Source organism: Osmerus eperlanus, chromosome 6 (genome assembly GCF_963692335.1).
Source record: "Osmerus eperlanus chromosome 6, fOsmEpe2.1, whole genome shotgun sequence".
Classification (NCBI taxonomy): Eukaryota; Metazoa; Chordata; class Actinopteri; order Osmeriformes; family Osmeridae; genus Osmerus; species Osmerus eperlanus.
In genome coordinates this window covers 4,785,856-4,813,045 of record NC_085023.1, presented here as the reverse complement: position 1 = coordinate 4,813,045, position 27,190 = coordinate 4,785,856, and the positions used below count along the sequence as shown (strand labels likewise).

The 27,190-nt window shown below is 41.7% G+C and overlaps 1 protein-coding gene across 3 annotated transcripts in view; it reads left to right on the top strand.

The window, feature by feature from the left end:
* The first annotated feature begins 205 nt into the window (after positions 1-205).
* The window catches only part of LOC134021969 (NACHT, LRR and PYD domains-containing protein 12-like), a 267,074-nt gene continuing 240,089 nt past the window's right edge, over positions 206-27,190 (top strand). For all 3 annotated transcript variants that reach the window (XM_062463098.1, XM_062463093.1, XM_062463095.1), the window contains exons 1-4: positions 206-317; positions 1,673-1,789; positions 2,901-3,017; positions 4,129-4,245. In XM_062463098.1, coding sequence (XP_062319082.1) covers positions 247-317; positions 1,673-1,789; positions 2,901-3,017; positions 4,129-4,245 — 422 coding nt within the window. In that variant the 5' untranslated portion in view covers positions 206-246. The remainder of the gene's footprint in view (positions 318-1,672; positions 1,790-2,900; positions 3,018-4,128; positions 4,246-27,190) is intronic.

Here is a 27,190-nt window from a genome sequence, read left to right as displayed (position 1 = left end):
TTGTTATGGTACTGATGGTGATTTTGAGTAAAAACGTACAGTACAGAACTTACATACCATGTGGTAAAGGTTCACAGTGAGAGATACAGAGTCTGGAAAGATCATTTTAGTAACACATATTAGCAGAAAGTATGGATTTATCCGTGGTGTCTACTTTAGTGACTTATGTTTGTAAGACACTTTGTTGTGTTTGTTGAAAGGATCAGGCAGCAGAGACCAGCCTCACCTGTACCCAGCTGTGTGTCCATGAAGAGTGACAGGTCTATGGATCTACCTCTCTTCTTCAGTGATGGAGGAGGACCTTCTAGTGAGGAAGGGTATGTACTGACCTCTGCTGGTGTTCAATGTTATGTGATGAAGGTGACACGATGTGAAGAAGCTGTCTCTACTGGGACTCAGCATTCCTATATTATAGTTGTCTTATAGTTTATTTATGATTAGTGATTAAATTAGTGAGACAGCAAATACAAATTCTGGACCGAAAACGCCATTCCTATATCAGCGATGTTACAATGTATTTGATATGAATATGAATCAATGCAACATAACGTATCCATATCAAAGCACAACCTGCCAGCCTCAGCCCTACAGTTAATTGTCTTTACTGTCTAATTGTTAAGATAAGGCCACACACATTAATTGCCATCAACCGTTTGTTGGTAAGAATGAGCAGGTAAAATGTTTGGAAAGTAAAAACCTAAAAATGGAACTTGTTAAATCTTTTGTACTGACATGAGTGGTTTAAGCATGGTTTATAATAAAAACGTTCATCCATTTGAAAATAATCATGTAGATAAAATACATCCTTTTAGACTAGCTTGTTAAACAAACAAAGGACAAAGTAGTATTCATGAAAGAAAAGTCTAATATAGCCCTTTGCTTCATCACATCCCTACTAAAACACAGGGTTAGACCTGCTGACTGTAGATACTAAAGTATCCCTCATCACATCCCTACTAAAACACAGGGTTAGAGCTGCTGACTGTAGATACTAAAGTATCCCTCATCACATCTCTACTAAAACACAGGGTTAGAGATGCTGACTGTAGATACTAAAGTATCCCTCATCACATCTCTACTAAAACACAGGGTTAGAGATGCTGACTGTAGATACTAAAGTATCCCTCATCACATCTCTACTAAAACACAGGGTTAGACTTGCTGACTGTAGATACTAAAGTATCCCTCATCACATCCCTACTAAAACACAGGGTTAGAGCTGCTGACTGTAGATACTAAAGTATCCCTCATCACATCTCTACTAAAACACAGGGTTAGAGATGCTGACTGTAGATACTAAAGTATCCCTCATCACATCTCTACCAAAACACAGGGTTAGAGATGCTGACTGTAGATACTAAAGTATCCCTCATCACATCCCTGCCTGTCTGACTCTCATTCATTTGAAGATCCATGAGGTAATGCCAGGTTTTAATGGGTTTAATTGTATTAGATGTTTATCAATATTTAGTTTGTTATGGTACTGATGGTGATTTTGAGTAAAAACGTACAGTACAGAACTTACATACCATGTGGTAAAGGTTCACAGTGAGAGATACAGAGTCTGGAAAGATCATTTTAGTAACACATATTAGCAGAAAGTATGGATTTATCCGTGGTGTCTACTTTAGTGACTTATGTTTGTAAGACACTTTGTTGTGTTTGTTGAAAGGATCAGGCAGCAGAGACCAGCCTCACCTGTACCCAGCTGTGTGTCCATGAAGAGTGACAGGTCTATGGATCTACCTCTCTTCTTCAGTGATGGAGGAGGACCTTCTAGTGAGGAAGGGTATGTACTGACCTCTGCTGGTGTTCAATGTTATGTGATGAAGGTGACACGATGTGAAGAAGCTGTCTCTACTGGGACTCAGCATTCCTATATTATAGTTGTCTTATAGTTTATTTATGATTAGTGATTAAATTAGTGAGACAGCAAATACAAATTCTGGACCGAAAACGCCATTCCTATATCAGCGATGTTACAATGTATTTGATATGAATATGAATCAATGCAACATAACGTATCCATATCAAAGCACAACCTGCCAGCCTCAGCCCTACAGTTAATTGTCTTTACTGTCTAATTGTTAAGATAAGGCCACACACATTAATTGCCATCAACCGTTTGTTGGTAAGAATGAGCAGGTAAAATGTTTGGAAAGTAAAAACCTAAAAATGGAACTTGTTAAATCTTTTGTACTGACATGAGTGGTTTAAGCATGGTTTATAATAAAAACGTTCATCCATTTGAAAATAATCATGTAGATAAAATACATCCTTTTAGACTAGCTTGTTAAACAAACAAAGGACAAAGTAGTATTCATGAAAGAAAAGTCTAATATAGCCCTTTGCTTCATCACATCCCTACTAAAACACAGGGTTAGACCTGCTGACTGTAGATACTAAAGTATCCCTCATCACATCCCTACTAAAACACAGGGTTAGAGCTGCTGACTGTAGATACTAAAGTATCCCTCATCACATCTCTACTAAAACACAGGGTTAGAGATGCTGACTGTAGATACTAAAGTATCCCTCATCACATCTCTACCAAAACACAGGGTTAGAGATGCTGACTGTAGATACTAAAGTATCCCTCATCACATCCCTGCCTGTCTGACTCTCATTCATTTGAAGATCCATGAGGGAATGCCAGGTTTTAATGGGTTTAATTGTATTAGATGTTTATCAATATTTAGTTTGTTATGGTACTGATGGTGATTTTGAGTAAAAATGTACAGTACAGAACTTACATACCATGTGGTAAAGGTTCACAGTGAGAGATACAGAGTCTGGAAAGATCATTTTAGTAACACATATTAGCAGAAAGTATGGATTTATCCGTGGTGTCTACTTTAGTGACTTATGTTTGTAAGACACTTTGGTGTGTTTGTTGAAAGGATCAGGCAGCAGAGACCAGCCTCACCTGTACCCAGCTGTGTGTCCATGAAGAGTGACAGGTCTATGGATCTACCTCTCTTCTTCAGTGATGGAGGAGGACCTTCTAGTGAGGAAGGGTATGTACTGACCTCTGCTGGTGTTCAATGTTATGTGATGAAGGTGACACGATGTGAAGAAGCTGTCTCTACTGGGACTCAGCATTCCTATATTATAGTTGTCTTATAGTTTATTTATGATTAGTGATTAAATTAGTGAGACAGCAAATAAAAATTCTGGACCGAAAACGCCATTCCTATATCAGCGATGTTACAATGTATTTGATATGAATATGAATCAATGCAACATAACGTATCCATATCAAAGCACAACCTGCCAGCCTCAGCCCTACAGTTAATTGTCTTTACTGTCTAATTGTTAAGATAAGGCCACACACATTAATTGCCATCAACCGTTTGTTGGTAAGAATGAGCAGGTAAAATGTTTGGAAAGTAAAAACCTAAAAATGGAACTTGTTGAATCTTTTGTACTGACATGAGTGGTTTAAGCATGGTTTATAATAAAAACGTTCATCCATTTGAAAATAATCATGTAGATAAAATACATCCTTTTAGACTAGCTTGTTAAACAAACAAAGGACAAAGTAGTATTCATGAAAGAAAAGTCTAATATAGCCCTTTGCTTCATCACATCCCTACTAAAACACAGGGTTAGACCTGCTGACTGTAGATACTAAAGTATCCCTCATCACATCCCTACTAAAACACAGGGTTAGAGCTGCTGACTGTAGATACTAAAGTATCCCTCATCACATCTCTACTAAAACACAGGGTTAGAGATGCTGACTGTAGATACTAAAGTATCCCTCATCACATCTCTACCAAAACACAGGGTTAGAGATGCTGACTGTAGATACTAAAGTATCCCTCATCACATCCCTGCCTGTCTGACTCTCATTCATTTGAAGATCCATGAGGGAATGCCAGGTTTTAATGGGTTTAATTGTATTAGATGTTTATCAATATTTAGTTTGTTATGGTACTGATGGTGATTTTGAGTAAAAACGTACAGTACAGAACTTACATACCATGTGGTAAAGGTTCACAGTGAGAGATACAGAGTCTGGAAAGATCATTTTAGTAACACATATTAGCAGAAAGTATGGATTTATCCGTGGTGTCTACTTTAGTGACTTATGTTTGTAAGACACTTTGGTGTGTTTGTTGAAAGGATCAGGCAGCAGAGACCAGCCTCACCTGTACCCAGCTGTGTGTCCATGAAGAGTGACAGGTCTATGGATCTACCTCTCTTCTTCAGTGATGGAGGAGGACCTTCTAGTGAGGAAGGGTATGTACTGACCTCTGCTGGCTTTCAATGTTGAGGTGACAACAAATTAGTATTTGTCACCTTAACATACAGTATAATGTACATTGTCATCACTATATTCAGGATGAATATGTGACGTTTCTTCTGATCAAAGCTTAGAACTCATAGCCTGGCTGATGTTCAGACCATGTGGTAGAGGTACACAGTGACAGCCAGCTGTTGTTTATCATGATGTCATTAACATGTGTACAAGTGGTTCAGGTCTTCTCTAGTTATCCATGGTCTTAATCACTGACTAGACAACCATCAGGCACATCAACCCCTTTTACCTCCTTGTTGTGTTTGATCAGTGAGAGACAGGACCACAACCTACCAGTCCACTGTGCTGCTTTAATGTTGGACTTTAACTGACATTAACACAACAATCGCAACAAACTATCCTGAAACAAATGCAATTATGCAAGTCATACCATCCTACCATTAGATCATTCCATGTCTGTGCAGAAGAATAACTAACTCATTACTGACAATAACACAGAGACACAACCATAACAAACTGTCAAGAAAACAACAACACTGTAACTTTCCCAGACCAAATGTGCTGATGCAATAACTTCCCTCCACATGAACACAGCATGAGAGTCCACCTACCAAGCTGCTCTCTCTAATGCAGTAGAGACTCAAGCAAACTCCAGGAGAAGCATGTCAGGGTGTTTGGGAGTTAGAACTGCTCTACTCTAAAAGACTTGAATGTAAACATTGAATTTACATACAAATAAAAGAGATCAGTGATCTAGTGTTGGTGTGACTCCCTACACATGAACTCCCTACACACACACACACACACACACACACACACACACACACACACACACACACACACACACACACACACACACACACACACACACACACACACACACACACACACACACACACACTCACTCTCTCTCTCTCTCTCTCTCACACACACACACACACACTCTCACACACGCACACACACACGCACACACACACACACACACACACACACACACACACACACAGCATAACAGTCAGAGTCAAAGCCCTGCAGGTACTAGGCCTGGTATGAGCACAGACCGGGCGGGGCTCAGCCCACTTAGACTGGTTGAGACCAGAAGGTCTTAAACTCCTGGGTGGAGGAGTGCTGCAGTGTCTAAAGCAGGCTGCTAGCAAACATGCAGCCCTGTGTGAGGTGGACCCTGATGTAATTCTTCAGTGTCTGGTTGAAACCAGAATCAGACATGGGTGTAGTTTTAGGGGGGGTTGCTAGGTAGGCTACTAGTCCCCACCAATATTTTAAGATGACAAAAGTGTAGCGAACTCCTTTGTGCTGCTATTTGGATCGATTCCGACGGCCAGTTGGCGGCAGTACAAGAAATGCCGTCATTTGATTGGCTGAAAACCCAAAGGGGGGAGGGTTACCTGACACGCTGCACGCACGGGAGAGTGTCAAAGCAAGCACAGGCTGCTTTGCTTTGTGTTCGCACTGGCAGACAAGCGCGTGTGTGTGGAAGACAACGGTAACTTACCAGGGCTGTCTGCCAATACATTCCCCATAAAAAGCCAGAGTAAAACATTTTAATGTTCCCTTTGCCCTTCAGCATGTACATGTTTGCCCCTTTTTGTGCATTGTAGATTAGCTATGCCACCCAAGAAGAAGAAAGGGGACTTTTTCATAAAGCAGTGTAAGTCAGGCAAATAACTAGCCACACAAACAAACTAGCAGTGGTAGTGACCTGGGTCATTGAATGTTAATCAGCCTACATTAACCCTTTCACACGTAGGTTCTAAATTCCTTGACTGGTCCCCCAGAGTGAGTTTTTTATGCGCGTGAGTTTGGATCAATCTCAACGTTCCAGAAATTGATTATGACGCATTAAAATCGAATTGCTATACAATTTAAGTATTTCTCGGTTCGCATTTTCCATTGACCTAGTTTGCACCCCGTATTAGTGACGAATACTCCATTCATTGGTTGTTTTGTTTATCCACCTTCTCGTTACGTATTTCTTCCGCTTCAGGGGACTGGCTGAAACCTTCAAAGTAGATATTTTGGCTATTATTCTGGTGACTGAAGTATTTATATAACTCAAATTATACCACCCATATAGTTTGCACGATACTGAGATGAAAGCATGAACTGTTGTATTTCACGAGGTGATGTTTTTGCCAAACTAGCTAGCTCGTAGTGTAGTAAAGAGTCAATCAACAAGTTAGCTGTTGCTAATTTACTAGGCTATGTTACTAGTACGTTGTTTGTGTGGTCGGATTATAACGAATACAAAATAATTTGGATACATCCAGTCAGTCTAATTTGATTTCTATTCATCGTTTTGTTTTCTCTAGCTGGCTTCCATCTCGTAAACCTTCTGAGTTGGCAACGCAGCCAGTGTTCACAAAATAAGTTACTGGATGGAAGCCAGCTAAACGAAAACAAAACGATACATTACAATCCTAGTAATACGCTAGACTGACTAGATGTACTTGCATTACTTTGTTATAATCCTACTACACAAACTACGTAACATAGCCAAGTAAATTAGCAGCAACTGTTGATCGTCAACCAAATTGAGCTATACTGTAGGCGAGACTAGAACATGACTCCCAGACACCTCGGCGAAAGGCGATCAAGCAAGCTCATGCTGCTTGGATACCTTCAAACCTTTTTGGTTGGCTTCAATTTATCTGGGAAACTTTTCTGGTGAGTAGATTATTTATACCCACAAAATATACACATACCTGTGGCATGATATTGAGACGAAAGCATGACCTGTGGTTGTTTTCCACTATCTGATGTTTTTGCTAGCTAGCTCATAGTAAAGGGTATTATTCAGGTAACTAGCGATTACTAACTTGCCATGTTTAGTCAAATTAAAGCAAACACAATAATTCAGACATCCATTCTATATTGATGGCTATGTTTTGTGATCTCTTGCTACCATCTACTGTCATTAATTTCCGTGTTGATAGAAAATGTATTCCTCATTTATTGTCAGGCCACAGTTCAAGCAAAAATGAGAGGCAAGTGTAATTTGTTTGGAAAATCTGGGCTAGGGCTAGTTGATGGACGACATGTAGAATAAACCAGACTTTATGCTTATTCAATTTAACAACCTATTGAAATGACAAGACGGCAATGTATGACTGTAATGTTTCATAGGGTAATGAAACGCACCACTTGTCATACCACTTGATTGCCTGCTGTTGACCGTTTTCTATATCTTGAACATCTCCCTATAATTTTACAGGTGAATGTTGGCCCGCACAGGTCCCGTTCCAAGAAACAGAACATGACAGCACTGCTGTACAAATTGTCCATGTATAGTACATGGCCTTCTCTCAGGTGTCGAGCAAGTACGGTCAGCACAAAGTGACCATTCCTTGCTGAACATCAACGAGACCGTCAAACACCTAATTCCTTGATGTACCAGCAGCATGTTTATTTTTTTGCAAAGGCTGAAAGCCCATCTCCCATCCCACACCCTCACCACATTGCATAGAGGGACTGTAGAGAGCATCCCAAGGAGCTGCATCACGGCCTGCAGAGGACAGTGAGGACAGCTGAGAAGATAGTCAGGATCTCTCTGCCCTCCCTCACAAACATCTATACCAAATGCTGCATCCCCAAACCCACACGCATTGTGGACAAACCCATGCACCCCACACGCTCCTGTACATCATCAAACTCAATATTTTTGCATATTGCTGCTACCTCAATAACTGATGTCCATGTATTATGGTATTAGTATGTTATGTTTACATTCAGTTTCCCTTGCACTAGCTTACTTGTTTACATTCACAGTATCCCCACTTCTTGGTGTTTTGAGGCATTTGTCACAAATTTCATCTTGTCTTATTGGACCAATTTTATTGACCTAATTCCACACAGTTGTTGTAGTTGTCTAGGTTATGTCTAGGTCCTGGAAGAACGTTGTTTTGTTTCATTGTGTACTGTAAGTATATGATGACAATAAATACCAGTTGACTTGTCATGACAACAGATCCAGAAATCCCAAGCCCTTCATGATCCTGGATGTCCATAGTGGATCCTGTGTAAAGGATCATGTCCTAAACATAGCCAGTACATCACACAACTCAAACATGCTGTACCTTTTTGCCGATATGTTGACGGAAGCTTTGCCTACCCCTACACAGTGTCAAGGTTTTAAATAATTTTGATGTGATATTTTTTATAGCTGTGTGCTAATGATATTCATTGATATGTAACGTGACAATGACGAGATTGTACCCTTTCCTGGACATGTAATTAGCTACCTGAAATGAGTAAAAGGATACGTGTTAAAAATTAAGAAACGTGTTGGTGTGGGCTTTTTAACTTATTAAAATATTTATTAAAATAACTTAGTACTGTCATTACTGTTCCGATTTTTAAATATTCACACAGGTGAATCCACAGTGAATTGATATGATATATTATCGTAGTGTAGCTTTTCGAGAAGCTAACTTGGCTAATGACGATAATGTAGGCTGCCATGTTTTTAGTTTTGATCAGTACTCTGCATTGTGGGTGTCAAATGGTCAACGAGATGACCTACTCTTCTCACGAGAAAATACTGAGGTGTACGGGGTCAAGGCGTACATCATCAAGGGTCATATTTGTTGCCGGAAGACAAAAAAATCAAAGATGGCCTCTAGTAGCTCAAAACGAGATGAAAGACAGACGAATGTCAGATGTTTTAGATGCATATTTGTGAACGTATATCTATTATTTCGATCTCTGGTTGGTTGTACAATAGTAAAATCTGTTGAAAGCGATAGCCAAGTCAAGGAAAACGGATAATATTATGGTTTACTAGGTGGCGTGAGTAAAGCGTGAGTTATTTTTGGTTAGCTGTCAGCTAACATTAGCTAAACTAAATTGTTTGAACGTTTTCTTATGGATAATAAAGGTAAACTTTCTCAAAATATACAGTAAATTGAGATTCATGTTTATAACATACGCGTAGGCTAATGCTGAAGAGTTTATTGTTACGTAATAAGCTAAACTGGACATTCTAAAGGACGCGTTCCAACACACCGGTGTGTTGGTACGCTCCAGGGACCAGCCAGGACTCAACACACCGGTGTGTTCGTACGCGTCAAAGGGTTAAGTTAGAATCTTGCAGTCACAATAAACAGTGGATCTGAGACATTTTTCGTTTCTATATTCTGTTTATGTAGTGTATTTATGAGTGTAGCCAAACAATGCAGATAAATAAAAGGGAGACCACCGGATTCAGTTTAACCCTTGTGCTGCCTTCCGGTCATTGTGAACCTTCGGGTCATTGTGACTCATCGTCGTGTTGCGACAACTTTACCTAATACAAAAATAAAGTGAAGCATTTTCTTTTAACCTTCGTGCTGTGGGGGGTGTGAGACACTGCAACGGTTAAAAGAAAATTACTAGAACTAGAACTATAAACTATAAACGTACTATAAACACTATTGTCTAAACTAAACACTTCTCAGTCAAAGTTCACTTCTCAGCCTTGAGGGGGTGGTGGGGATGGATGTCCCACCAAATCTGAGACCAAACCTACGCCCTTGGAATCAGTCGTAATCAAATGGTATATGTCTCTCCATACATATTTATTAACGAACAAACAATTGAACACAGAAACAACCATCTTTAACACACAAACATTAGACAATACACATGACAATCTGCAGATCGGCTCAAACACGGAGAGGGTCTAAAGTCATCATGGGGAGTCAGGTGGCTGAGTGGTTAGGGAATCGGGCTAGTAATCAGTAGGTTGCTGATTCGATTCCCGGCCGTGCAAAATGACGTTGTGTCCTTGGGCAAGGCACTTCACCCTACTTGCCTTGGGGGGAATGTCCCTGTAGGCTACTACATGTAAATCACCTGTCTCCTGCATTTCATTCATCAGACAAGAACACAAAACCGTGCATCTAAAAGCACCAAAATACCTCAACGGATTCTGATGCCCAACACATCTTCAGCTGCAAAATTAAATTTGTCAAACGTATTAAGGAAATTATTGATTACTCAGACAGCTAGTGTCCAACAGGAAACCCCCTAATGGAAAGGAATGAATCAGTGTCATCTAGTGGTATAGAAGATAGTTTACTCTGTATCACTCTTAAACAGAGTGTCTGTGTGTATGCATGAATGGAGACAGTTCAGTATTTTGGTCTAAGATATTTAGCCCATGTGGTTCATGTGTTTAAGTAATGTCATCTGTTGTCTACAGGGATCAACAGAAGTCAGACCAGAGTCACCATGACGACTTGTCTTCTATATTCACAGTGAGTTTTGTGTTCATTTAAAGTACAAACAAGACATAATCATTTTAATCCGATTGTACTACTGTGTACAGAGTTCCTGGTTCCTCTGATATCTTCCCTCCCTGTTTCAGGTGCTTGAGGAGACTGTCATCAGGTTTGTGAAGGAAGAGCTGAAGAGGATGAAGAGGATTCTGAGTTCAGATTTCCCAGAAGGCTTAGAGAGTCAGAGGGAGGACCAGGAAGTGGTGGACCCTGAATATCAGAAGCAGGAGAGCAGTGCCAGAGAGGGAGCTCTGAAGATCACACTGCACGTCCTGAGGAACATGAACCAGAAGGAGCTGGCTGACACTCTGGAGGAAAGTAAGAGACTCCATATTTAGTCTTAGTTGACCGACTGATGGTTTATGATGAAGATACAGGTTAAGAGAACCAGAGTAACTTTCAACTGGCAAAGTCCAATGATGGAAAATCAATGTTTATGTATAAGCCATCAATGTCTGCCATATTTAGAATAGGAAAAACTATTCTGAACTGTTAAGTAACTTTCTCTTGCAAACTAAAGCCCTGTTAATAATAACATCTGTGTTCGGTCATTCAGGAGAGCTTTCTCATCATAGACTCTCACGTAAACTCAAATCTAAACTGAAGAAGAAGTTTCAGACTGTCTTTGAGGGCATAGCTCAACAAGGAAACCTACCTCTACTCAATAAGATCTACACAGACGTCTACATCACAGAGGGTGAGAGTGCAGAGGTCAATAAAGAACATGAGGTGAGACAGATTGAGACAGCATCCAGGAAATCAGCAAGACCAGAGACAGCCATCACATGCAACAACATCTTTAAACCCTCAGCTGGACGAGACACACCTATCAGAATTGTTCTGACAAAAGGAGTTGCTGGCATTGGAAAAACTGTCTCTGTGCAGAAGTTCATCACGGACTGGGCTGAGGGACTAGCCAATCAGGAAATCCAGTTCATCTTTCCTCTGCCATTTCGAGAGCTGAATTTGTTGAAGAAAAAAGAGTTCAGTCTGATGGAACTTGTCCATCACTTCTTCTCAGAAACCAGACAATCAGGAATCTCCAACTATGACAAGTACAACGTTCTGTTTGTCTTTGACGGTCTGGATGAGTGTCGACTGCCCTTAGCCTTCAAAAAGAACAAGAGCTGGTGTGATGTTACAGAGTCCACCTCAGTGGATGTGCTGCTGACCAACCTGATCAAAGGAAACCTGCTTCCCTCTGCTCTCATCTGGATCACCACTCGACCTGCAGCAGCCAATCAGATCCCTTCTGAGTGTGTTAATCTGGTGACAGAGGTACGAGGGTTCAATGACCCACAGAAGGAGGAGTACATCCTGAAGAGATGCAGTGATGAGACTGTAGCCATGAGAATCATCTCACACATCAAGGCATCAAGGACTCTCTACATCATGTGCCACATTCCAGTCTTCTCCCTAATGTGTGTGACAGTCCTGGAGCACATGCTGAGAACAGAGAAGAAAGAGAAGATGCCCAAGACCCTGACTGAGATGTACACAGCCTTCCTGGTGTTACAGACCAAAAAGAAGAAGGTGAAGTATCATGGGAAAACTGAGACAGATCCACACTGGGATGAAGAGAGCATTAAGAGCATTCTGTCACTGGGAAAACTGGCCTTTCACCAGCTGGACAAAGGCAACCTGATTTTCTATGAGAAAGACCTGACAGAGTGTGGCATTGATGTCCGTGATGCCTCAGTGTACTCAGGAGTGTTCACACAGATCTTAAGACAGGATGGTAAAGTCTTCCAGGAGAAGGTGTTCTGCTTTGTCCATCTGAGCTTTCAGGAGTTTCTGGCTGCTGTGTTTGTGTGTCTCTCATTCATCAACAACAATGAGAATCTGATGTCTCAGTCCACCTCAGACACATCTGACGTCCACCTCTACAAGAGTGCTGTGGACAAGGCCTTGCAGAGTGAGAATGGACACCTGGACCTTTTCCTCCGCTTCTTCCTGGGTCTCTCAATGGAGTCCAATCAGTCTGACTTACGAGGCCTACTGACTCATACAGGAAGCAACACACAGAGCCATGAGAAAACAGTCAACTACATCAAGAAGAAGATCAGAGAGGAGTCCTCTCCAGAGAGATGCATGAATCTGTTACACTGTCTGAATGAACTGAATGACCATTCTCTGGTGGAGGAGATCCAACACTACCTGAGCTCAGGAAGTCTCTCCAGTAAGGAGCTCTCATCTACACAGTGGTCAGCTCTGTTCTTTGTGTTGCTGACTTCAGAAGAGAAGATGGATGTGTTTGACCTGAAGATATACTCCAGATCAGAGGAAGGTCTTCTGAGGCTGCTGCCAGTGGTCAAAGACTCCAAAACTGCTCTGTATGTATAAAGCTATTTTAAAAATGATATGATTTAGGACATATTGTGATGTGATAGTTGATTATCGTATGATCATATCGTACAAACTATGACTCTGATGATGTGTCATGTTCTCCTCATGTCATGTAGGCTGAATGACTGTAACCTCTCAGAACGGTGCTGTGAAGCGCTGGCCTCAGCTCTCCCCTCCTCAGATCTTACAGAGCTGGACTTGAGTAACAACGACCTGGGGGATTCAGGCATGAAGCTGCTCTCTGCTGGACTGGGGAATCCACTCTGCAAACTGGAGACACTGAGGTATGTATTTATGTTCTACATGAGTCAATAGCAAGGTTACAACAGCACAATGTCTTCGTATGGTTGATTTTAGACAATATAATTTATTCTCAAGTTGGGTATAAACATCATGCCAAGAATAAGATATGCTTTCTGTCATCAGTGAGGAATAGTTTGATAAGTATTCAATGGTATTCTGCATACCTTGGTTGTAACGAGTGGTTATTTGAGTTATTGTTGCCTTTCTATCATCTTGAACCAGTCTCTTTTTCTGACCATTCTCTGTAAACCCTAAAGATGGTTGTGCGTGAAAACCCAGTAAAACAGGCGGACACAGAACGTCAATAGACAGTTGCGTCGAGTGAATTCCAGCGCGCAAAGCACTACTGTTCAGTCCGTGTTCGGAAACATAAGTGCAGACTTTTCATCTCACAATATGACCCAGCATGGATGGATTTACGTGTTTACTTCATCTACAAAGAATGTATTAATTTAAATAAACAAGTTAAGAAATAATGTCACTTTAACTGTTTTCAAAAGTCATTGGTTAATTTACATAACATAAGGCCTAAACTAAGCAGTGGGTTTTGACAAGTTATAATCAATTATGGTGTATCCGTTCTTTGACAACCCTGTGGATGCAGGTGTTCAGATTATACAAAGACTGTTTATCCCACCAGCCCAACGGGTCTTCAGAAACAAAAGTAATGCTTCCCTGACCAGTATCTTTGGAAGAGGTATAGGTTCAGCAGGCCCAGCGTAGTTGATCTAGATAGATTGTATTGTCATTCTTTAAAAAAAATATATATAGATGTTAGATGATTTTCTGTCAGAGGATGGGCCAAGGAAAGCACCACAATGAAAAGAGATGACTTTGTTTATTAGATCGAGCTGCTCGGAACAGGCCACCACGACAGGCAGAGTGGTTGGCAATTGGCATGAGTGAGAAACATGTCTCTCAGAAGTCCTTTATATATGGCGTGACCTCTTGACCACAGCAAGAGACAACCTCACATATGTATAGACAATCTGCATATCAATAGAGAAAAACACTTTAGCCTTCAGTGGACGCATACGTGAACGTTTGCTGTTAGAAGATAAACGTTCTCTGGATAAAGCCATACAGATTGCTAATCAAGTGGAATCAGCCACACACAATGCAAGTGAACTCTCAAACAGTGGAGTGCCGGTGAGGGAGATGAATACGCTGCCAAAGAAGAAACAGAAACGTCCGAACAGAACAGGTAACTCAAGAAAATGTCAAACAAATTCTAAATGTACACAAAAATGTTACCGATGTGACTCGGATAAGCACCTGGCAAACTCCACAAAATGCCCTGCCGCAAACAAAATATGCAAATCATGTGGAAAGACTGGACATTTTGCTAAAGTGTGCCGCTCAGGTCAAAAACATTAGGTGAGGGAGGTAGTTATTCCCGAGCTGACGGTGATATTTATAAAATATACTGTCCCAAAAGATAAGAAAATAATGTGCACTGTAGAATGAGGCACATTACCTAATATGCAGCCATTCCAGATGATAGTGGATACTGGATCATCAGTGTCATTGCTGCCTGCTGAGGTCTATGAGAACTCATTCTGTGACATACCCTTGAAACAAGCTGAGATTCCTCTGGTGACGTACTCAAGACAGGGAATCCCAGTATTGGGACAACTGGAAACAAATGGATACATGATGAATGTTTTGCTCCAGCCTCATTTTACATTGTAGAATCAGGTTCACCACTGCTTAGGTTAGACTTAATCCAGGCACTGAAAATGGTCATTGTGGGAAACAGAGTAAAACTCAGATCAGAACAGACAGTGAGAGAAATAGTGGTTCCACCCTTGCCTGCCCCTACAGCTTCACCTCTACCTACCATGGGCTGTGTGAAAAACTTAGTGCAGAAAGTAGAAGTAAGAGATTATGTGAAACCTATGCAGCAGAAATAGGAGGCTGCCCTTCTCTGTCAAGAATGCTGTTTCGGCTGAATTAAGACTTCTGCTAGACGCTGACATCATCGAGAAGATAGACCCTTCTCCCTGGGTGTCGCCAATCGTTGTGACTCAATGAAAGAGCTCAACAAGAATACGGATGTGTACGGACCTCAGGGAGCCCAACAAGGCGGTGGTAACTGATTGTTACCCCATTCCTCACACGGAGGAGCTCTTTTCAGAACTCAGGGGAGAAACCATGTTCTCCACCATCGACCTCACAAATGCTTACTACCAGGTTCCTCTACATGAGGACAGCAGAGACCTGACTGCCTTCATAACCCATGAGGGGCTTTTCAGATACAAGCAAGTTTGTTATGGACTAGCATCTCAGCATTTCAGAAAAGGATGTCCATAGTGCCGCAAGGTCTACCTGGAGTTTGTGATGAAATCATTGTCTACTCATCTTGCCGTGCTGATCATGAAACTCGCCTGAAAGCGGTACTCTACAGGTTACATGACGCTGGACTACATCTGAATACAGCGAAGTGTAAATACTACCAGAAAAACCTGACCTACCTGGGACACACCATAAGTCTGACTTTATGGATGCCTGCTTCTCCTGTCCAGAGCTACGTAAGCTGCAAGTCTACATGACCATAGGGTGGCCTGCGTCATCCAAAGGCCTGCCGACAGACATGATGCCTTACTACCAAATTAGGAAGGAACTTTCCATGTAAGAGTCACTTATTCTGAGAGGGAGTCACAGAATAGTGGTGCCAGTAAGGCTACGTTCTCACATGGTACACCGAGCACACGAGAGCCATCAAGGCATTGTCCATACAAAACAGAGACTCAGAGACCTGTACTGGTGGCCTAAAATGGATGCACTGGAGCAGTGTGTCATTACCACCTGTGTGTCCTGACAGTTGAATGATAAGACAGCAAAGGCAAAGGGACTTGCACTGGACATTTTGGGCCCATTTGAAAGGGGTCCTGTTGACTGTAAGTTTGCTATTACTATGATGGAGTACTATTCTAAGTGGCCAGAGGTGTGTTTTGCTCCACAATGTACAACAACTACAGTGATATGACGTTTTATGAGCACCGTGTTTAGTGAAAAAGGAAACCCCATGGCTGTGGTGACAGATAATAGCCCACAGCTAACATCGTCAGAAATGTCCTCTTTCTCAAAAGAACAAGTTATCGCACACATCAGGACTACAATCTACCATCCGGAAGGAAATTGAGTTGTAGAATGACTAAACGGTGTAAAGAAAGCATCATCACAGCACAGAGAGAGAAAATTCTGTGGAAAACTCACGTCATTGAGTTCCTTCCAGTTTATAGAGCTCCACCACATGTGACCACAGGGACGTCACCCTTCCAGCTCCTGTATGGAAGACAGATCAGAACCAACCTCTCTGTCAAGCCAAAGCTCACCACTGTTCAGGACCAGGAACTAAGAGACAGCTGCAAAGAAACAGTTACACATGAAAGAGTACACTGATGCCAAGAGACGTGCTAAGACTCCTAAATTGCACCCAGGAAGTCTTGTGCATGTAAGAAACCCTGTGCATGTCAAGAAAGGAAAGTCAAAGTTCAGTGAGCCTCATAAAGTGACACAGCAGAAAGGAGCTCACAGCTATACACTGACGGATGGGAGTACGTGGGATGCTTGGCGCCTGTCTGTGCTGCCAGAGACATTCACTCTTCCAGCAGACGAACAGAGGCCGGCGGAGACAAGTGAAAGTGTTCAAAACAAGACATGTGCGTTCAGAGAAAACACAGTAAAGTGATGTCATGTTCTGTGGTTATTCGTCCTCGAGTGTTTCTTTCTATACATAATACATCACAGTTTGCATCTGGTGGCTGTTGTGCTGTTGTCCCTGTGGGTGACTCCTGTTGTACTGCATGAAGGGAAGGGAATTAGAAATAGCAAGAAAAGTGTGCTTGTTGTATTATACTACTATATAACTGGATATAACACATTTATTCTGACATACTATACTTTATAGGATGGTAGTATTCCAGTTGAGATTCAAGTGCCCCATACCAAGTGAGATTTCAAACATAAAAAATATAAACTGTCAGTTGGGGATTGTTTAAAGTCCCTCAGATTGAATTGATATCAGTATTTTTACTGGTTATATTGTATCAATACAATTTTTTACTACTGTCATTTAAGAATCATATTTTGTGCACATATGTTCATTCTTTGCATGCTTGCATCGTACACATTTGTGGATCGTACACATTTGTGGATCGTGCTGTGCATTTGTGGATCGTGCTGTGCAGTTGTGGATCGTGCTGTGCATTTGTAAATAGTTTTGCTACAATAATGGCCCCATAGAACAAACAGTTGAAGAACATCTGGTCAGCCAAGTGCTCCATGAAATGAGCCTGGGTTTGTCGATGTTATAACTCACCCTGGTGCATGTTGGTATACAGCTGATGTTTGACTTCTGTCACAGTATCTGTGAGCACATCCAGACTGCATGACTGAGGAGTAGTGTGTATGTGGTCACTACTGTCTGAACCAGTATCATGAGGAGTAGTGTGTATGTGGTCACTACTGTCTGAACCAGTATCATGAGGAGTAGTGTGTATGTGGTCACTACTGTCTGAACCAGTATCATGAGGAGTAGTGTGTGTGTGGTCACTACTGTCTGAACCAGTATCATGAGGAGTAGTGTGTGTGTGGTCACTACTGTCTGAACCAGTATCATGAGGAGTAGTGTGTATGTGGTCACTACTGTCTGAACCAGTATCATGAGGAGTAGTGTGTATGTGGTCACTACTGTCTGAACCAGTATCATGAGGAGTAGTGTGTATGTGGTCAGTACTGTCTGAACCAGTATCATGAGGAGTAGTGTGTATGTGGTCACTACTGTCTGAACCAGTATCATGAGGAGTAGTGTGTATGTGGGCACTACTGTGTCTGAACCAGTATCATGAGGAGTAGTGTGTATGTGGTCACTACTGTGTTAGAACCATTCCAAAACATACCAAAGGATGTATTGTGTTATTGTATCTCACTGGGGAATTAGTCTTTTAAGTTTCATGTCACAATAACACAATCAAGCTAACCATTCCTGAACAGTGTCATATATTCATTTATAATACGGGTGATTGAAATCAAGCATTATGATTGGTTGAGAGTGAGTCACGGGGTGTGCTTTATTGAGCATAAAGTACTGTACGGTGTACAGGTGTTTACAGTACGCCTGTTTACATTTGCCTTAAAATGGAGCGTTCCATATTAGTGCGCACTCAAAATAACGGTTACATTTTTTGTTGTCATAGGTAATTTTCATTGTCACTTGGTTGTCACTTGGTTGTCGTTGTCATTTTGTTGTCATTTCAAGATTAACAGTAAGCAAACATGTTTCATGTTAACTTCGATCTTTTGGGGGGAAGAACTTTTGATGAGTGGTTAGCCGAAGATGAGAGAGCAAGAGTGAGCAAGAGTGGTCGAAAGCGATGTCATCAGAGACGAAGGGGACATGAGAAACGTTTTCCATGGATGCACAATTAGTGGAAATATCCAAATCAATATAAGCAAACCGTAACATGTTTAGACCTAATGTTTTAAATAAATATTATTTTCTTGAAAGTGTCCCATTGTCATTGTTGTTATTTTAAAGGCAGCTTTTATGAAATGAGCAAAGTCAATTGCGAGATCTAGCTAGCTAGCTAGGCTAACAAACGTGAAGTTCACAATGCTGTTTGTCCGTTGCATAGCAACAGCCACTGTTTACAGGGACTATTTTCTCTCGGCTACTGAAATGCGATACACGTTTGTTGTCTATAACTATTTTGTGCTGAAAGGCAGCTTACTATTTATTTACTATTTATAATTTCGCTGGCAACCGTATTATAAAAGCAATAAGGTACTTGAGGCAGTACTTTATCGCCAATAAAGTACGTGTTCCAGGGTTTGCCTAACAACACCCTTGAACACGTACTTTATTGGCGATAAAGTACTGCCTTGAGTACCTTATTGCTTAATGATAGTTTGATCATGTCAGTACAACAGTGCCATTGATCTCATCTATAGCACTGAAAGATAGGAGATACTAAACCTAGTATTGATCCTAGTATCAAGGGAATTGTGATCTGATTGGCTTAGAAAGACACTAGACAGTCTAGAACAAAAGATTGACTGATGGCCTACATTTCACATTATATGATTTAGAAATACCTCAGGAAGACCACATGATGCCTTAGTATACATTAGACAGGATCGTTTTAGGAATATTTCACAAGTACAGTCCAGCTTAGTAAAATCAGCTTCTCAGGCAGGTTCATTTTTCACATTGGTTACTGGCTACTGTGTCATTGTGTTCCAGTCAAATGTTATTTTCACAGCCCTTTTTCAAGCAATGTCGCAGAGGACTTCACACACACCCATAGAACTGCACCTAAACCAACTTAAACCCTCAAGAAAGACAAGGACAGACTCTCAGGAAAACTCATAGTTAAAACATTTAAGAAAGCTTGGTAGGAGCAATTCAGTGGGAAAGTTCCACTCTTCCAGAGGTGGTTGGTGTTGAAGAAGAGGTGCAGACCATAAGCAAAGCATCATCATGCATCAAGAGTAGAGGTAACAATAAAAAGTGTTTGTGATCCCTCCCTAATGATAACCTTCTACAGGCTGTCAGGCTGTCACATCACAGAGGAAGGCTGTGCTTCTCTGGGCTCAGTGCTGAAGTCAACCTCCTTCCTGAGACAACTAGATCTAAGTAACAATGATCTGAAGGATGCCGGCATGAAGCTGCTCTCTGCTGGACTGAGGAACCCACTCTGCAAACTGGAGACACTGAGGTATGTAATCAAATTCACCAGACAACTAGTTACACAATATCACACACCACACACTGGCTGCAAGTTTGTGGTTAATTCAAGATACAAGGAGGCGGGCCAAAGAATATTCAGGGCAGGCTAGGGGTCATATTCCACAAGGTAGTCATTCAGGTACAGGGCGGCTGGCAGGCTCAGTCAGGGTAGTGATGTTAGGCTCAAAGCCGTGCTCACGAAGCGGTATCGACCTTTCGAGTCAATTGATACCGACACAGACGTGTCGAGCGTGGCTTCAAATGGGCAAAAAACACGTGATCACCTGTCGAAGCTTCGGACGTCACACGAGCAGTTGACAGTGTCGTGCTACAGTCCGAGACCAACAGTGTTTTATTCAAACGCTGAAGACATCAGAAATCACTCATATTCATAGGTTATAGAGAGGATACATATTTACGGACGCTATAGAACACATTGATTGACAGAGCCAGAGATACAGATAGATTGCCAGAGCTTGATAGACAGAGATATATACAGATGTGAGATGTGAGAGAGTAGGTGTACACAAACACATACATCTTACTCTAGTTTTACCAGCCTTCAAATGTGGCCATCCCTTTCACGGTTGCAAAAGCATGTTCCAAAACCTTAGCCGCTATGTGGTCACTGCTGTCTGAACCAGTATCATGAGGAGTAGTGTGTATGTGGTCACTGCTGTCTGAACCAGTATCATGAGGAGTAGTGTGTATGTGGTCACTACTGTCTGAACCAGTATCATGAGGAGTAGTGTGTATGTGGTCACTACTGTCTGAACCAGTATCATGAGGAGTAGTGTGTGTGTGGTCACTACTGTCTGAACCAGTATCATGAGGAGTAGTGTGTATGTGGTCACTACTGTCTGAACCAGTATCATGAGGAGTAGTGTGTATGTGGTCACTACTGTCTGAACCAGTATCATGAGGAGTAGTGTGTATGTGGTCACTACGGTCTGAACCAGTATCATGAGGAGTAGTGTGTATGTGGTCACTACTGTCTGAACCAGTATCATGAGGAGTAGTGTGTATGTGGTCACTACTGTGTTCGAACCATTCCAAAACATACCAAAGGATGTATTGTGTTATTGTATCTCACTGGTGAATTAATCTTTTAAGTTTCATGTCACAATAACACAATCAAGCTAACAATTCCTGAACAGTGTCATATATTCACTGATAGTTTGATCATGTCAGTACAACAGTGCCATAGATCTCGTCTATAGTACTGATCATAGGAGATACTAAACCTTGTATTGATCCTAGTACCAAGGGAATTATGATCTGATTGGTTCAGAAAGACACTAGACAGTCTAGAACAAAAGATTCACTGATGGCCTACATTTCACATTATATGACTTAGAAATACCTCAGGAAGACCACATGATGTCTCAGTATACATTAGACAGGATTGTTTTGGGGATATTTCACAAGTACAATCCAGCTTAGTAAAATCAGCTTCTCAGGCAGGTTCATTTTTCACATTGGTTACTGGCTACTTTGTCATTGTGTTCGAGTCAAATGTTAAACTCTCATGGAAACTCATAGTTAAAACATTTAAGAAAGCTTGGTAGGAGCAATTCAGTGAGAGAGTTCCACTCTTCCAGAGGTGGTCGGTGTTGAAGAAGAGGTGCAGACCATAAGCAAAGCATAATCATGCATCAAGAGTAGAGATAACAATAAAAAGTGTTTGTGATCCCTCCCTAATGATAATCTTCTACAGGCTGTCAGGCTGTCACATCACAGAGGAAGGCTGTGCTTCTCTGAGCTCAGCTCTGAAGTCAACCTCCTTCCTGAGACAACTAGATCTAAGTAACAATGATCTGAAGGATGCCGGCATGAAGCTGCTCTCTGCTGGACTGGGGAACCCACTCTGCAAACTGGAGACACTGAGGTATGTATTTATGTTCTACATGAGCCATTAGTAAAGTTACCATCATCAAGTTGGGTATAAACTTAATGCCAAGAATGAGATATGCCTTCTAGTCATCAGTGAGGACTAGTTTGATAAGAAACAGGCAGATTTGCTGCATCTGAAACACTCTAAAACATGCTTTACATAATGATTGGCTTATATTTTAATTCATGTTTTTTTTTATTTTAGACAGAATGAAAATGTTGATGCAACTGTTTCTGAATGTGCAAAAAAAAATAACTATTTGAGGGTTTTCTCTGCTGTTAAATATAATAGCAGTCATGTTTGACCCTGAAGACAACACAAGGGTTAAGATATACTATTCATCATAATATTGTACATTTACCTGGGCAGTGAGTTTAGCATCTGGTGGCTGTTGTTCCTGTGGTTGACGCCTCTTCCACTACATGAAGGGTTTCAAATTAGGAATGGCAAGAAAAGTGTGCTTGATCTATAATACTACTGTATATACTATATATGTATGTATGGAACTGGCTATTCACATTTATTCTGACAGACTTTACTTCATAAGATGGTAGTATTCCATCTGAGATGCAGGGAGAGTCAGCCAAATGCCCCATACTGAGTGAGATTTCAAACACATATCTGCTCTTTAAAAAAGTGAAGAAAGAAAGTTGAACACAGAACGTCAGTCTTTTATTGGTCCTTTGCACAGATCACAAAAGGTGACATTGACCATTGAATTTATTGAGGCCGCATTTATTTAGCATTAAAGCAAAAAGAGCACAGAATGCAAACATGACTGTTACAACTTAAAACTAGAATTTTGGAAAGAATATAAAATTTTGAAATAGCCTATATAAAGACATAGGCATGATGGTGTTAAATGATTATCTGTAATCCATGAACAGCATACTAATATAGCAGTTCCTCTTCTCGCAGGGAGTGCAGAGCCAACAGGCAGTCAGATTATCTAATGACTTAACATAGTTAAATAAATACTGACAGGCATTCTCTGTTGTTCAAAAATAATAATATTTGCTAGATACGTTTTTTGAATACTTTTGGTTAATTTCACTTCCATTTAATTTCCCCTTTAATTTTTTGGAATAACTTCTTATATTGTCCAATAGCCTGAAGTGTTTGATGGCACGCCCTGTCATGTGATCTCTGTCTCTGTATCAGTTATCCGTGTTGCTAAAAAGAACACTGTTACCTGAAGGCGTCTGAAGGGAACCAGATGTCTATCTGCTCAGAAAATTCGAAGCTAGAGAAAAATTTACCATCTGAAAGTTAAAGTCTATTAGTAGCCGGTCCAGAACAAATACGTTTACTGAGGCTTTTTAGGTAATTTAGAAGCAAATTACCTCAGGTTTACCACAGAAAATTCTCAGGGTATAAACCAGGACGTTTTGTAGCTAATAGGCTACAGAGCGACTGAAGTGGGATATTCTTCAGTTGGAATCCAACTCAGTGGAACAAGTTCGGCAGGTAGGCTGATATTTTACCACTTTATTTGTATAAATTATGTTTTAGTTGACTGCGGCAGGGTGTGGGGAATGGGAGGTAGTTAAAAATAGCTAGAAAGAGGCAGCAGGAGAGGGCTTTGTCGGGAAAGTAGCTGGTCGCTGTTGTTTATTAGGTTGTCATGACTTCATGAATGATTAACGTCCTGTCACTGTTCAGTTGCTCATCCTCCTCGATATCGTGATATTTAATACAATTCTGAAGCAGCGGCGGCAATGATGATCTACGTCCAGCTGTCATAGAACACGGTTTAGAGAGGGAAAGGTCACGTGGCCGTGAACATTGCTTTCTGCAATGGTGGATAGATATGATCCATGTTCTATGTCTCGTACTGCTTAAGAATAGGGGCTATAGCCCCAACTAATTTGTTGTGTTCATTCAAGTCAAGTTTGGCTTTATGTAGCAGACGTCCTGATGTTCCATAGAACTACTAGCACCAAACTGACCACAAACCTAACCTTCCTGAACTGGGGGGAAAGGTCACTCTGTCTAATGAGGGGGAGGAGCAGCTATGACAGCACCTGCCAAATGAACCCCTCTGTGCTGACTCACTCTGGAGGCCCAGATGGATTCTGTCACAACATTGATCCTCTTTCTACAGGTTGTCAGGCTGTCTGGTCACAGAGGAAGGCTGTGCTTCTCTGGCCTCAGCTCTGAGGTCCAACCCCTTCCACCTGAGGGAACTGGACCTGAGCTACAATCATCCAGGAGAAAAAGGATTGAAGCTGCTCTCTGCTGGACTGGAGGATCCACACTGCAGACTGGAGAAACTCAAGTAAGGACATGTTTGTGTTTTTATACACCTCTTAATGTAATGTTGCTTAACACTGAATATACATCCAAGTATGTTAATAGGCCTTGCATTTCATGATTATACAATCACAGACTGCGTGTTTATTTAGGACAGTGGGTTAGGAAGAGAGAAGCCCTATATAATCTACAATAGCCTTTAGTGCAATTATGACTATATAGCTACAATCCTAATTGTATTTCCTGGGGTCTATTCCAGAAAGTGGGTTGAAGTGAAAACAGTGAGTTTGTTAACCCTGAGATGAGGGAAACTCTGGGTTTTCTGTTCCAGAAAGAGAGGAAACACAAACTCTGGTTAAGTTACCACGGTAACTGATGGTAACTAACCTAACCTGCTTGCTGGCAGCTTTTGTTTAACAAACCATGAATTTCTCCCTCTCTCCTCCCTCATGCCGAGCCTGAAGCAACTATCAGACATGGGGTGTCCTTTCCTCATCCAGGGCTCCAGACTAACTTGTTTTACTAGGAGCACTGTAGCCCCTAACTGAACATGTTGGGGGCACAGGCAGAACATGTAGGGGCCTACACCTTAAATTGACCTGCAAAGCAATTATTATCATTTTCCCCATTTTAAATGTATTACTGATAATGTACTGTTGTATTTTAGTTTGCAGTAGGGCTGTGCGATATGACCACAATCTCATATCCTGTTAGATCCTTTCATATCCCGATAACGATACATAACACAATATGTCACATTTTCTTTCAATTCAATGAATAAATAGTTGATATAAAATGACCACATGGAGAGGCTCTAAATTGCGGCCAATTTGGTTGCATCTGTAAGGGAAAAACTTGCCTGGGGCGCCAAATGTGCTAGGACCGCCACTGCGTATAACACATAAGGATGACATGAAGTTTCCATGCAGAGCTAACCTGGTATTTACTGAACATGTCCCTGTTAATCTGTGCTGTGGAGGTTGATGGACCCTCCTCAGGGTTTCCCGCAGCACTTTCCAGTTAAGGCGGCCGCCTAAGCAACACACGCCTGCCGCCTTAACTACGTCGTCCAAAACAAAAAGAAAGATGAATGCCGTGTTACTCTGTCCTGTTTGCTCCCTTTCATTCCAAACAGTACCTTCTCTGCAGAATGCATTAGTCTATCGTACAAACGACCCCCCTCCCCCCAGAACACATTAGGCTAGACTCTACAACCCCCCCTCCCGGTCTGACGGCAAACCCTACCACCTTAACTAACACGTTTTCTGTGGGAAACCCTGCTCCTCCTTGTAATGCCCAGTCATGCTCTGTTATAAAGGAGAAGAATGTGCCAGTTGTTTTACCATTCATTCTTTTTTCTCATCACGTCAATGTACATGTCAAACCCATAATTCCACACAAGAACCTCAAAACAATGTACATGGGGAGAGAACAGTGTAGCTCAGTAGCTACCATACAGTAAGATGTATACCTCTGTAGGTCTTTCTGAATCCCTCTCTGTGGCAGCAGACAACATATCTGTATCATTCTGTGATGAAGAGCATTCTGTTCTACTGTACTGTACACAGTCTTTGCAATATTGAGAACTTAAACTGCAAGAGGTTCTGTTGTGGCAGAAGGCTCAACAAGGCAGGTAACACCATCAATGACCTTTGGGAGAAATGAACCCCCCAAATGAAATCTCCACAAACACACTAACATGTTATGTGGGCACTTGTGTCCTCGGGGGTGATAGGCTTGGATGAGTTCCCTCCAGGGATGCCTTCAGCCGCTGGTCGCCCAGCGTTCTGGCTCAGAGCCAGCTCTTCTGCCTCTGTCAGAGGTGGTGCCCTCCTCTGCCTTCTTTCTGTTAGTCCACTACAAGTCCAATGTTCATATACTGAGCAGGATTAGGTGAGACAACATTTATGTGTTAAAACAGCATTCTCACAAGTTGAGACAGCCACTGAATGATTTGTACTTGGTTTAATCCTGTCAAACATGATTAAAACAATCATGTGTCTGAATCAGAAGGGGACAATGACAGACAAGGAATTTACTTTGGCCGAAAGATACCGACCGAGGCAGCCATTATCGGCGCCCCCTTGAAAATGTCAGCAGAAACATGAGAGAAAAAGTCAACCCCCAGACTATGCTCCTAGAGGAGTACAGTGTGAGAACAGGAGAAAACACCTCAGCACATGGGCACATACATTGTACAACATTACAGAACTCATGACATGCAAAGGGGGTGGGAAGGCCAAAGCAAAATATGCCCTACCTGTTTGAACTGATTTTATATTTCATTTTCAGCTGCTGCCAAGTGTGTTTTGTGCCCATAGGATTGTTCCACCACTTGTCCAGCTGTAGTAAGACGTGTGGTTAAATGTCAAATAAATAGACTGCATTGAAATGTACTCATTGACCAATTGTCTCTCTTTTGCTGTTGCAGTTGTTGTTTACCTTTCAGAAAATGTTTGCATACTCGCCTGCACGCATGAGAATTCCTAATTCCAGTGAATTAGAATTAAACTAACTGAGATCAGCTTTTCTGGAACCAATAACTCTGTGCTTCCCATCTCAGGGTTCATCAAGTCAGAGTTCAGGGTTAGGCTCAGAGTTTGTAAAACTCTGAGCTGTTTTCTGGAATACACCTCTGATGATAAACATAGAAACAACATGTTTACTTTAGTCACGTAGCAACAGGTGAGGTGTCATTTCCTCATCATTCCTCTGCTTCTCCCTACAGTGTGGATCATGGTGGAGAGTGCTGGATCAAACCTGGTCTTAGGAAATGTGAGTATTGACTGCTACTTAGTTCTGGTACACAGGGTCATACAGGGACAATACCATTAGTGACTTTGACACTGTCAGAAATGGACACACGTATGTGCCCTCCCTTCACCCTCCCCTCTCTCCCCCTCCCCTGTTCCCCCCCCTCCCTTCCCCTAGCTGCTGTGTGTTTCCTCTCCCCCTTCCTCCTTCCCTCACTCCTCGCTTCCTTCCCTCTCCACTGCCCTACCCTCTCCTCCTCCCACCCCTCCCTTCATCTCCTTCTCCCCTTTCGTCTCTCTCCTCTTCTGAGAGGAGGTCAGGGGGGTGGGGGGAGAGGAGGAGGGGGGGAGAGAGTAGATAAGGGGGGT